The sequence below is a fragment of the Diabrotica undecimpunctata genome, chromosome 6, assembly GCF_040954645.1.
Source record: "Diabrotica undecimpunctata isolate CICGRU chromosome 6, icDiaUnde3, whole genome shotgun sequence".
Classification (NCBI taxonomy): domain Eukaryota; kingdom Metazoa; phylum Arthropoda; class Insecta; order Coleoptera; family Chrysomelidae; genus Diabrotica; species Diabrotica undecimpunctata.
The window spans coordinates 134986038-135000455 of record NC_092808.1 but is presented as its reverse complement, the minus strand read 5'-3'; the positions used below and the strand labels follow the sequence as shown (position 1 = coordinate 135000455).

The window sequence follows — 14418 nt, the reverse complement described above, 5'->3', positions numbered from 1 at the left end:
TTTTTTTAATAGTTTACCTTATGCTTTGATAATTTAATATGATTAAATCAACATATTTTCACGTTTTTCTGTGGGTTCAGGAATTATGTGAAGTACACATATGTAGTTAAACAAATTTTATTTAATTCACTCACCTACTAAATAAATTCACTAAATAACAAATATCTCATTAATAATTATAAATTCAGTAATATAATATATATATATATATATATATATATATATATATATATATATATATATATAATATAATATAAAATAAAACAGCAAAAACAGAGTAAACTAGTAAGTAAGTTTCTAACATTCCATGTCGTAACTGTCAATACAATAGTTTTAAATTTAAATACTAACAATATCTTGTGTAAAGAGAGAACTCAAAACAAATTGACTGGCCAGTTGGTTGTCAAAACCAGTGCCAATAAAACACACACACACACACACATAGTAATATTTATTGCCGACAATGATAAACACTCACAAAAATGATTGTCTAATTACTTTTACGCCAGGGTCGCAATTAGAGCATTTAAAAGTTTATGCTTTTTAAGATTAAAAAAGCTGATAGCCACAGACATCAATGATGTCCAAACTGATCCATCTTCTTCTCATATATTCTTGTGCTGTTCCGTTTTCTTGAAAGAAACATTCTAGAGGCTTGAAACTCACTTGTTTGTGTAAGAAAGAATTCAATTGAGTGTGGGGTCAGGATATCGTGTCATCTGCTTATGCTTTTTGAAAAATAAAATCCATCAGTCTTGAAACATGGTACAAAGGTTCCTCTTAGCGTAAAAAAAATTTGTATTGAATTTGAGGAAAAGGGATTTTAAGAAAAGGTAAAAATAAATCGAGTAAGGTTGACATGACGCGCACGCTAAAGTGCTATTATCTATCCATAACTTGTACCTTGGTAGAGGTTCGCCGTACTTAGTCGTGGTCTCTAATTCTGTGGGATTAGCACGACCGAGTAGAAGCTGTGGGCGGCCATAACAGAGGGAGAAGTGAAATTGAGATTGATATCCCGCTGTATATATCGGATTGGTAAGTAGACTGATGAGGAAGTGCTTACCAATACGTGGGCTTACCTGACTTGGTTCACAAATTGGATGAGAACCGCAGAAAAACTCCCCCATATGCCACTGATAAAACAGTATAGGTTTCCTGAAGGTCTCTTTTCGGCCGACCTCCATTCGGTGATTTTTTTATTTCTTCCATTGCTCATTTGGAGTAAGAGGCGAAACCAACGAATTCTATGAGAGTTAACACACTTTACTACATCGGCGTGTTTAATTAACTCAAGCTCAAAGTTCATACAAATTCTGGAACCCCCATTCTGCTCCCGGGCCCAGAAATCTTTCTGAACACTTTTCTTTTAACACTTCTCAGGATATCTTCCTCTTTCTTCAGCTTGTTAGTGTTTTGTATAATTGCATCTTCGAATTCGGCCCTAGTATTTTAGAAATTAGCAGTTTTTATTTGCTTAATATGCCGCATGAATATGCGTAAAATGCTCTGTAACCCCAAGCTATCAGTCTCAATAAGATTGAGAACACTAAAGTGTTATGTGTGGTCTCTATTACTATATGGCTGTGAGACCTGCACATTAAAACAGTATGACGTCAACAAATTAAATTCATTTGAAATGTGGATGTACCGCCGAGTGCTAAGAATAAGCTGGACCAGCAGAACTACGAATTAAGAAGTACTGAGAGAACACATGCCCTCATCTGGTCAATACTATCAAAATTAGAAAGACGTCATATCTAGAACACATAATGCGCCATAGGGAATTTGAGCAGCTTTAGGTAATATTAGAAGGCAAGATTGAAGGTAAAAGGGGCATAGGACGAAAGAAAAAATCCTGGCTACGAAACATCAGAGATTGGACCCACACAAGAGGAAATGAATTAATTCATCAAGCCCAGAATAGAGAGAAATTTGCCATATTGATCGCCAACCTCAACATAGAAGGCACTTAGGAGGAGGAATGTGCCGTTTCCTTTGCTTAATCTGTTCATTATTTCGGCACTTACATCATTACTTTGGACTACTAGGGAACATAGTACGAGAACTCTGCTATTTTCCTAATTTTCTGTTTTCCTATTATCTGCTCTGCCGTTTTGAGTATATTGTTCCACATATAGTAGATTATCATCTTTATTTGATTCCTGCTCTATTCTATTTTTATTCGCTATTAGATTTGCTTCGCTGCCCAGTTTACTTACATTGCTAATTTTTGCTTCACAGTGGCAATGACTAAAAAGTGATGATTGAAAAGTCACAATTTATTCCTCTCTAGGAACGCCTGTATTGGATAGAGGAGGCTCATCTCTTTGAAATCAATATAAATTTGATGGCAATTCATTCTGCCTGGAATTTTGCCATAAGTTCCCTTATGGATCTGTTTATGAGGAAATTAAGTACTGCTAATTATCAAACTTTGAGCTTGTGCTGGTTGATACAATGTTTCTCCATTGGGACTTGTTACATCATGACAAAACTCTCAATACCATATTGAAATTTCACAAAGTTCGTTTAAATTTTGTGTAGTTGGTTAAATAATGCGTCAACATGTAGCATTATTTTGTAACAGGAATCAAACCCGTACTGGAATACATGATCATTAAACCATTTGACAAACCCGATGGATCGAACTGTGGATTTTAGGATTACCGTAGTCAATATTTTCAGAACATTCCAGAATGCTTGCTTAATTTTCATATACAGTTTTTATCGCTATAGACTGAAAATTCCACCGTTTTTAAATTATTAATGCTCGTAACAATATAATATACAATGTGTATTTTTGTTCATTTCTCGGATTTTAACATTAAATTTCTGTAACTGTCCACGCATTACAGCAGAACCGTCGTAAGTTTGGGCAGTTATTTTCTCCGGCGAATTTTTTAAAATAGGATTATTTTGTTCCAAAATACAGGTCGATATCTCAACAGTATCTTGACTTTTCAGATTTGAAAAACCCCAAAATCGCTCATGTATTTTCCAACCAAAAACTAAAGTTTAGCTTTATTAATTCACGTACTCTCGCCATTTCTTAAAACTTTAACACAAAAAAATTCTGTATAATCATATCGGCTAAGTTCTGAGTCTGTATAGCGATGTGTTTCACCACTGCTTATAAGCTGATTTTTCAAATTATTCCATTCATCATTTATATCTAGTTTAATAGATTGTTGCAGATATTGATTAAAGCGTCTTTGATAACGATCTCCTATGTCTCCTTGTAGCAAATACACTTTAAATACATCCGATTGTCTTAGTGAAAGAATTCTTCTTCTTCTTTCTCTTTATAAGCAATTCTTGTTCATTGGCGGATTAATACCTCTAAGGAAGGTTGTCACTCCAACTTTTGCGCGGTCGTCCGATACTTCTGCCGATTGGTGACATCTCGTATTCCATTATTTTTTCTATTTTGTGTCTATTCATTTATACACTGTACGTTACATTTTCTTCTAATGTCTTCACTTCTCTTTCGATCTCTCTGCGTATTTCCTGTAATTCTTCTCAGTACTCTCATCTCTGCCGTTTACAGTAGCCTTTGTGTTGTGGGGTATCGGGTCTTGTTTCTGAGTCATATGTCATTATTGGTCTTACACTGGCTTTATAAATTCTTGACTTCATCTCAGTGTTAATGTTTCTGTTTCGACATATGCACTCATGGACAAAAATATCGAATATTTTGGAATTTTCAAATTTTTGTTTTTTCAAAATAAATTCTGGTCAAGCAAGTCGTTTATTATAAAATAGAGTTTATTTTAACAATGTTTAATGAACAATTTTAAGTTTTTATGCGGAGAAAATTGTGAAAAAAATTAATGTTTAATATTAGGTAAATAAGGTTATTTTACTCTAAACTTAAACGATAATTTAAATTGCCTAAACAACTGGTTTAAACTGAAAGAAGTGCATGATCAGTAACGAGTATTCCCCCCTCTAGCTCATATTACTGATTGCATCTTTCTCAGCATGCTTGCAAGTAAATTTTGGACATATCCTTGGGAAATTGCATTCCATTCATCCTGTGCAGCAAGCCGAAGCTGCTCTATCGTATTTGGAACGGGATTTCTTTGTCATATGCTGCGTTTGAGGTGATCCCACACGTGCTCTATTGGATTTAAATCCGGGCTAGACGGTGGCCAATTCAATCTTCGAATTTGAACCTCATCAAGATAATTACTCACTACGGCAGCGGCATGTGGTCGAGCATTATCGTGCATTAACGTGAATCTTTCATATCCAATGTATCCAACATATGACAAAACATGATCTTGCAGAATGTTTAAAACGTAAGAATCACCAGTCATCCGTCCAATCACTTCCACAAGTGCGGTACGTACCTCCCAACTAATACCTTCCCAAAGAATTATGCAATCAACTCCAAAACTAACGGTCTGGACGAGACTGCAGCTGGCGAATCGTTCTCCAACTCTTCTGTAGACTTAGTTTTGACCATCAGTGAAAAGAACGTTTTTCCAGTTGTCGATATTCCACTAAATATGTGTTTTTGCAAATTCCAAACGACGAGCTTTATTGTTTTGGAGAAGACGTGGAACTTTGGCGAGGCGTCTGGGCTTTAAGTTTGCTCCTTTTGATCTTCGTCTAACTGTTTGTGAACTCACATTAACTTGTCTAACATTAAATAGCATATTTCTGAGGTGCATCGATGTCAATGAACGATTTCGTGTAGAATTAAGAACCAAAAAACGGCCATCAATTGCGGTGGTGCACCTTGGGCGTCCTTGACCAGGCCTTCGTACAAAATTTCCTGTTTCGCGGTACCTTTTTATAGTATTTGAAACTATAGATACAGTTCTGCTGAGCCGTCGTGCGATACATTTTTGTGCATATCCTTCCTCGTACAAAATTACAATATGTGCTACTTGGAATTCATCGCAGTGCCGAATTGGTGGGATACTTGTTTTAAACTTAGTTAAATCAAAACAATATTTAATTAAACTTAATAAATTAAACTAAAAATAACCGAATTAGTATGATTTGTACTATATGTATGATTGTAAATGTACGAATGACACTCACAACTGAATAAACGTCAAAATAAACATCAAAAAATTGCAAACCAGTTAAGTACGTCAGCCTACTTTATGAGTATTATCAGTAATCTAAAATTATTTTGAAATAATAGTGACTACAAAAAAAAAATTGAAAAAATATTCGATATTTTTGTCCATGAGTGTAGTATTATTAAGGCATCCTGTCAGTCTATTTGCTTTTTGTACTTGATCTCTCACTTCTTTGTCCAGGTCTCCATAGCTGGACAGTGTAATTTCAAAGTATTTTATTTCCATTACTTGTTCAATACTGATGCCATCAATTTCTATTTTACATCTCGTTGATTATTTGCTGATTACTATTGTTTTAGTTTTCTGAGATGAGATTGTCATATTAAATTCCTTTGCTCTTATGTTAAATCTGTGAAACAGTCTTTGCAGACTATCTTCATCTTGGGCTATCAATATTGCGTCGTCTGCGTAACAGAGTATTTTTATTTCCTTGTTTCCCATTCTGTATCCTCTTCCTTTGTTAACCTTTTTGATGATTTCATCCATGATTAAATTAAAGAGCATAGGGCTCAGTGAGTCCCCTTGTCTTATTCCGCTGCCTATTTCTATAGGTTATGTAAGTTGCCCATCTATTCTGACTTCCATTTTGTTGTTTTGGTAAATGTTTTCGATAGTTTTCATAATATTTAGAGGAACTTCTCTATTATATAGAAGATGGATTATATCTTTGGGTCTTACTTTGTCAAACGCTTTCGTTAGGTCAATCAGACAGAAATGTTGGTCTATTATACTCTAGTGATTTCTCAGTAATTTGCTTTGTAACAAAAATTGCATCTGTACACGATCTTCCACTACGAAAACCCTGTTGTTCATCTGCTAGACTGATCCTATGATTTATTAGTACTTGTAAAATTTTAGTTGTAAGTTTTAGAGTAGTATTTAACAACTTTATACCTCTGTAGTTTTCTGGCTGTTTTTTATCTCCTTTTTTGAAGTAGAATTAGTTCGCTTGTTCTCCATTCTTCCGGTATTGGTGTGAAAGAATTTCTACCTATACATTTTTTTCTGTCTATAATTTTCTTATTTTCGTCCATTCACTCTGCATTCGTATTTTATAGTGTTCGGAATATATAACTTCCGCGGTACCCCCAAGTAACTTCGACTTGGTGTAATTTTAAGGATTATGGTATTTCACAAATAAAAATGCGTGTTGCTGATACAAAAATAATATATTTGTATACTTTGTACGCCAGACATTTTTTGAAATGTGTCTACATTATTTTTTAAATATCATTTACAAAGTTAACATTTATTAGATCCAAGTCGAAGAATTTTCGTTTCAAAATGATTTAAACTTGAGTAATACATAATTATTAGATTTATATACTGAAATCTACTTTTAATTTGAAGCAATAAGCGTGTTTTAGATCTTAATGATGACTCCCATCGTAAAATTATGAAATTTATTTATATTGTGAGTCGGTAAAATATGATAGATTGTTACTTAAATAACAACTAGACTGGTTTAGACAAACATTTTTCGGCGTCCAAACTAAAGTAAGCAAATATAAAAAATGGGTAATATAAAGAATTGACAAGGTGTACAATGCCTCCCAGAATCCCACCCATCCCAACTTTTTTATTATAGTATCACTTATCAAATGGAGTCAAAAACCAACGAATTGGTTAAGGCACAACGATTCGAAAGTGATATTAATCGGTGATCAGATTAATGGGGTAGAATAGGCAGACCAAAACGCATGAACAGGAAAACAAAACATGGAAATAATGACAGGATTTTGCAAGAGAGACGCAAATGGCAGATCTGTAACTATTTCATCAATTGCTCTGAGGTAAACTCAAAAGTGCACAGTGACAGGAAGAATCCAGTTGAAAAAAAATATATATAGCAATTACTCTACAACTGCTTGCGAGAGTTATACAACCATTTTACGGTGGTAAAGTTTATAAATAAGATGTTTATAATATATATAAGAATTTTTTAGTTAGATTTGCTTGTGTTTTAGTTTAAGAAACTATCCCTTCATTTCTCCTCCTTACCTTGGCTCCACAACTTTTTGTAAATATAAATATGTAACAATGCACAATAAATGTATGTTCCTTGGCAACTACGCACTATTTTAGCCGAACATTACGTGAGTTTTGTTGCCACATTTAAGCTTTATACGAATAAACTATGAAAAACAAAAAAAATTAATGGGTATTTTTGAAGAAAGTTTCCAACAAGTCAGGTAATATAAGAAGTACATCATAAGTATATAATCATAAGCACCATATTAAAGTAGATTTTACTAGAGTAAGTATATTAATCATCATAAAAAGGCACACATTTAATTGCAGCTTAAATCATTTTGAATATACTCAGTGAAAAAACTCCAAGTTTTATAAATCAATTTCATGATAGGCAATAAGTTAAAAATGTCGATTGTATATACACACAAGATATGTTACAACAATAAATAGTATAAATAGCTAGATAATAGTATTTTTAACACTGGTTCCTCTCTGGACAATTTTTATGAAATAGTTGTATTTGTAAAATATTTGTAATTAAAGATAAGTTTAAATTAAAAAAAAAAATGATATTGTTAATATTATACTTTTAATTTATTACATTTAGATACATTTAGACAGATAGAGAATTGTCTTACATCGGCAACAGGTACCTCCAGATCATATGATTTATGAATTCCGCTGTGCAGTTAAAAGAACATTCTCAAGTAAAGATACTTATGCTTTAAGAAAAGAGATTTATCACCAAAAGTTATTCCGGTTTTTTACTAGTAATCAAGTATTATTAATTGAGTATTTTTTTCATTTTAAAACTGACTCTCTCAAAGTCTGAACTACGACTGGAGACTACCTAAATTTTGTGATCGATAACATCTGTCATACTGTAAACATGAGATGTCGTTTTATGATCGTAAAATAGGCCTTACGGGTAATGCCATTCAAATAAGAGACACGCTAAGAGGAATAAGATTAAGTTGGTATCTGTAAATCTTACATATAATTAGTTTAACTTAAATCTTACATAAGTGTATCCTCCTACGTTCACAGCACAAGAACACGAAACCGGCACTATGCAATATTGACCAAAGATTGCTGAGGATGGAATACAAATCTAAACTTATGAGAGTAAAGAGAATAATCATTAAAAAACTACCACAAATAAAGAAAACAGTAGCTTTGAAAAACAATATCGAAAAAAATATCTAGAAACCCAACAATATACAAACGCCCTTGAATCATTAAACATAAATATTACATTAATATAACCAAGATCATTAAACAACAAAGATCTCAGAAGAGAAAAAATAAACAAACTATTGAGGTAATACTTATTTGTAGAGGCAAAGAAATTTCTCTCTCTCTTGGAGAAGAATCCATCACTGGTTGCCATCCCTCATAATAGTGCTACGATCCCAGGAAGAATCTCAACATTCATAATCACCATGCATGTGATAAGATGTACAAATTGAAAGAAGTTAAGTTGGATCGTTAAAGGAACTATCCGATAAAATATCTTCTAAATTAATAATAATTTTCATTTTAAAGTTAGACATTCTCTGAATTTTTTAGATGAATTATCTCCTAACCTCTTAATGCCTTTTACTTTGGCCAAAATAGCGATTAGGAGTTAATACAAAAAGAAATAGAAATTATAGCACACTCCTCGCGCAGGGAAGAGAAGAATCCATCCCTGGTTGCTATTCCTCCTAATAAGTAATACGATCCCAGGAAGAATCGCTACATTTATAATCACTACCAATCTCATAAGATGTACAAATTGAAAGATTAAGTTGGGTAGTTAAAGGAACCACCCGATGAAATATCTTCTAAATTAATAATAATTTTCATTATAGTTAGACATTTTCTGTATATTAATATGAATTATTTATTAATTTCTTAATGGCAATTGACAATGGACAATGGAAATTGACACGAATAGCAAGAGACAAATCGTCAAATGGAAGAAGATCATTGGGACGACCGAGAAAAAGATGGTCATACAACGTCAATTGAGGCTAAAAATCGAAGTAAAACAGGCATTTTGCCTATTTATAAAGTAGGAAAAAAAAGAAGGAAACAATGGAAATATTTGGCAAATTAAAGCAATGTAATGTTTTATTTTATCTATTTCTAGGAGTAGACTAAACTGTGCCGCGCATCAAGATGTATCTGTTGTGTCAACAATGTATATTTAGGCCTATGAACATTAATAATAATAATTTTCATTATAAAGTCGAGACATTTTCTGTATATTAATATGAATTATTTATTAATTTCTTAATGGCAATTGGCAATGGATATATTTGGCAAATTAAAGCAATGTAATGTTTTATTTTACCTATTTCAATACTAGCCTAAAAATAAACGTCTGTCAAAAATATATCATTAGGAGTAGACTAAACTGTGCCGCGTGTCAAGGTGTATCTGTTGTGTCAACCATATATATTTAGGCCTATAAACATTAATATCCCTATAAAACAGAGTAGAACATAACTAGAGGAAAGTTTGAAAAAACCGCAATTCTCTTTGGACGATGATTGCCAACAATATATAGCTGATAAGACCTTACCAAGAAATAAATTTTTAACAAAATTTGTATTTTAAAGAAATTAAATACTTTACAAATTTACATTATAAAACAATTCAAACTTATCATTTATACAAATCAGAACATTTTTGGGAAAACTATTTTTAAGTAGAATTAAATGAACTATTCATAAATGTAGTCCAGTGAGACATAACAAGGAACATAAAAATACATTTTGATTAAAATTAGATAGAAGTAAAATATTTCTTTCATAATTTGAAAAGCTGTGTCCGTTGCAAATGTAGGTATACTTAAAACAATAAGTAAAACACACAGTTCGGAATGTGAGGAACAAACGCAATAGTGATACTGTATTATTTAACATTAAATGTATATAATTGGCGAAAATTATATACATTGTGATTGATCGAAAAATCACTTTTATTTAAAATTAATCCAAAATTTGAAAACGACTAATTTAATTACTACAAAAAAACATTTTTTGATTTGGAATATTCCTTTACTTTGATATGCAGGTTAGCTTGTGTTCAGGATCATTTAACCCTGTCTAAATGTGGAGTTTATTTCTAATTATGTGGCAAATAATTATTTGTCTTATTTTTTATATCAAGTAATCCAAGTAAAGACTTAATTGAAATTCGTAAAGATGTGAATGCTGATTTTCTGAGGAATACTTTGAGCGAATGATAGAGCTAATTACAACAGATTCCGTAATTGTTTTGGACAATGCTTTGTACCACTCAGATTAGGAAACTTGCCCAAAGCGGCTTAAACAAACACAAATTACGTTAGTTTTCTACGAAGAAAATACTGTTTGAAGATGATATAGTAAAAAAATTTCAAATTGGCAATTGTGTTATAGATTGAAAAGTAAAATTGGCATAAATTATCTAAGGATTATTAAGCCAAAGATGTTTTTAATGTCGAGGAAAGCAAACCTTGCCATTTTGCAATGCCAAAAATCTGTCGCCTCCAAGACTGATAAATATGCTGGAAATCGACAGCGGTGCATGTTTTTTGCTCTAACATGATCCGTGAGACGGAAAATCATTTAGTTATGGGAAAAACAAAAACAAAAATGTGGGGTTTCAAAGGATTACATTTAGAATGTGTTACTGAAACACCGTATATTGGATGACCTTCACGATCATCCATGTATTTTTGAATCATTTAAATGATTCTAATATCCCCCAAGAGGCCACTATTTTGAAATAATCTTACAATAAGCGTTTCGAACACATCAAACAATTACTTACGAGATATGGTCTAATACCCTGCAAAACTAAATAGTAAATTTAAATATATCTTAAAAAACGTATAACAAATCACATTCCTATTTTGTATAATATATCATTTTTATTTGTATAAAGTAGATAATGCTTAAGTAGTAATTTTTCAAATGTTACGACGTAGAACTGAAACGTATAATGTCTTCTAGAAATACAGAACTGAAAATATATCACAGAAAGTAGTGCTAACGCCAACTATGAGGAGGTTGCGCAAATGACGTATTTTCGTCTAGTCACCAGACTTCTCCCACGGGCCATACGACTGGAAGTAGTATTGGTAAATATTAAAAAACTAGTCTAGAAGTGTTTTTGCCTAAATGAAGTAAAACAACATATAAGCAAAAGTTAAAGACGGCAAACTTCTCCAGCAACAGATGAACTGAGCTTCTCTTTGTATTCACATCAGTAAGAAAAATGTATGTAAAAGTTTTCCTAACAGTAAAGTAGAGAATACTGTCGCCTTCTTTGGTTAAATAACCTTTCTATTTGCCGTCAGTGAAGCTCAGAATGATATTCAGATAAACTTGCGCCTGGCACTGTTTTATTGCCTCGATTTACTTAACCAATGCCGTTAAAATAGGTGCTCTTAAAACCTTAGCGGCAAAACCTCTCCATAATCGGTGTTTGCTGTATATTAAAGAAACATTTTGTATCATTTTTCTAATAATAAAAGAATCATAATTGTTTAAAGTTATTTGAAATGAAAATTGCTGCCCAAATAATTATTCTGCGCTGCATTATACTTGTGCTATAGATTCCGTTTTCAATAACCTTTGATATCAATTTAATTACGCATAAAACTCGATACATACAGATGTTAAACTAGACTCTTTTCGGTAAGATATCCACCAACCATCGCGCATCGTCTATATTATTTGCAAATAACAGATGCCCAAATAAAACAAAGAATCGGTGTATCCCTTTTAGACCCCTTGTCCATTATAATGGACGTAAACTTTGAACATTTTCTTTCTCAGTAAGTAATGGTGGTTGCCTAGAGATTATTTCTGGACGTTGCTCGATCTTCACTCAATGATTTATCGAACACAGATGTGACACTTGCTACATTTGAATAACAAACAGGAATGAAATGTGTAAGATTATAGATTTACACATTTTGATAGGTTGTTTAGGTTTACCTAGACTAAGAATCTGCTCTGAGAGGTAATATAAAATTAATATAGTTTTGGAATTCATGTCAAAAAGGAGGTTTGGTAAGACATTTTTTACCAAACCTCCTTTATTTTACCAAGAATTTCTTATCTTGGTAAGATACCCACAAAAAAATATAAAACAAAGAATCGGTATATCCCTTCCAGGGCCCTTGTCCACTAAAATGGACATAAGCTTATGAACCTTTTATTTTTTAGTTAAGTAGTGGTGGTTGCCTATAGATTATTTCTGTACGTTTCTTGACCTTCACGCAATGATTTACCGAACACAGATTGCAAAACAAACATGAATGAAATGTATAAGTTTATAGGTTTACATATTTTGATGGGTTGTTTAGTTTTACAATTTAGAGGCAATATAAAATTAATATAGTTTTTTGGGTGCATGGATACGACACTGGATACTATTAGAAAATTGTATACGAAAAGGAATATATGATTTGAAAGTTTACCAATTGTATACTGTAGAATTTTTTAACGTAGCTAGTTAAATTGTTTTCAAAATATTAATAATATGAATTTCAAATAATAATAGACCTTATTTTAATTTTTGTTTTAAGAATCAAAGTCAAATATGATTAGACGAATGCAACCATTGGTTTCGCAATCAATATCCCAACCACGCACACACATAATATAGTTTTGGAAACCGTGTCAAGAAGGAGGGTTTTCCAACTGCACAGCAATTTACAAAGATCAATTCCCAAAGAATCTACACGCTGTAAAAACACTGGCTATAAAGAAAAAACTCACGTGTTTTACACTAAATGTCATTTACGTTTTGTCAAAGGGCGCAATTGGTATACCCAATTCCACCACAAATAATTTTAAGTTAGCAAAATTTTTTTGGAAACTTTTGATCTATTTAGATCCATTGTCTATTAGAATGGACACTCATTGAAAGTAAAAACATTTAGCAAAAAAATGTTATTTCTTGAATTCACTGGACTTGAATACACTTTTTTTCTGCTGGTAACAATAAATTAGGCCTGAAAGAGTTATCCACATGAAAAATACATCAATGAATTTTTCTATCTGAAGGTAATTTGTTAATAGTTAAGGGTACAATTTTACAGATTGGAAAAGTTAGATTGAGGAACTTTTTCTGTTCTATCAACGTATTATTTTAACAGTTGAGAATTAAGATAGAGGCAAAGATAAATTATGCTTGAAGTATGTACTCCATTTTCCATTTAGTTATACTACAAAATGCGATAGAAATATATCACTCATTGGCTGTATTTATTCACTCTCAGACATTTCTCAAAAAATAAGTAGTTTTGACCTACTGCACAAGTGTTAATTTAACATCCATACGAACGAACCTTTAGTACACTGCAGTTGGAACATATTTTATTCTCGTGGTAATTTTCCTACTTTCAGTTATGTATTTCCTAACGACTATAAGTTTGCAGTATCTTTTCTACGCTTCACAACGAAAAACAGCAACTTTCAAGAAGTTTGAAACCCTTTGGGATTTTTCTTTTGCCAATTCCACGTATCCCTGCACATTGCCATAACGTCCCTGGTGGCCTGCCAGCCGAGTTCGATTTTGGCTAGTGTGGCATCTGCGTAGCACTCTGCTATATCCCCGCCTCTTCTTTCTACGATATCATATTTGATTTGCTTTCCTGATGCTTTGGCGAATGCCTCGATCATTTCTAAGACAGAGTAACCTCGACCTGTTCCGAGATTGTAGGCTTTCCACGAATTAAAGCTAGCAGAATATATGTGATTTAGCGCTTTTAGATGGCCAATGGCGAGATCGGTTATGTGGATATAGTCTCTGACTCCTGTACCGTCTGGAGTTGGATAGTCGTTGCCAAATACTTGAAGTTTTTCACGGCGACCTACGGCTACCTAAAAAGATAAAAAAATACACATAATGATAAGCAATAACCTAGGTTGAAATAAGCAATAATAATATTTAAGACGGGACAGTTTTACTGTCGCTTGAACAAATGTTCTAAACATTTTATTTAGGCCACGGAATAGACAGAATCATCGAAAAAGCCATCAAGTGAACTGTCGCACCTTAAAATGTGTACGCGATCGAGACAAGCGACATACGCAAAACGTGCATCTATACTTCAGTATATCAGATGTAACGGCAGAAAAACGGCTTCGAAACTGTTCTTTAAAAGGCTAATGAAAGAAGAAAATGATATATTTCTCGTATTACATGTTTCAAATTAAAAAACGGAGGTTTATAAATTATATATTTAAAACGCGAAGAAGGATTTTGTATTTTCTGGGACGTTAAATCTTTGCAGGACTCTTCTTCGTCATTAAATGTTCTTCTTCCTCTTTATAAGCAATTCTGCTTGTTCATTGGC

General features: G+C 32.6%; 1 protein-coding gene across 4 annotated transcripts in view; it reads right to left on the bottom strand.

The window, feature by feature from the left end:
• Positions 1-6249: 6249 nt before the first annotated feature.
• Positions 6250-14418, bottom strand: part of Gale (UDP-galactose 4'-epimerase) — a 45919-nt gene continuing 37750 nt past the window's right edge. For all 4 annotated transcript variants that reach the window (XM_072535460.1, XM_072535459.1, XM_072535461.1 and 1 more), the window contains exon 6: positions 6250-13942. In XM_072535460.1, coding sequence (XP_072391561.1) covers positions 13535-13942 — 408 coding nt within the window. In that variant the 3' untranslated portion in view covers positions 6250-13534. The remainder of the gene's footprint in view (positions 13943-14418) is intronic.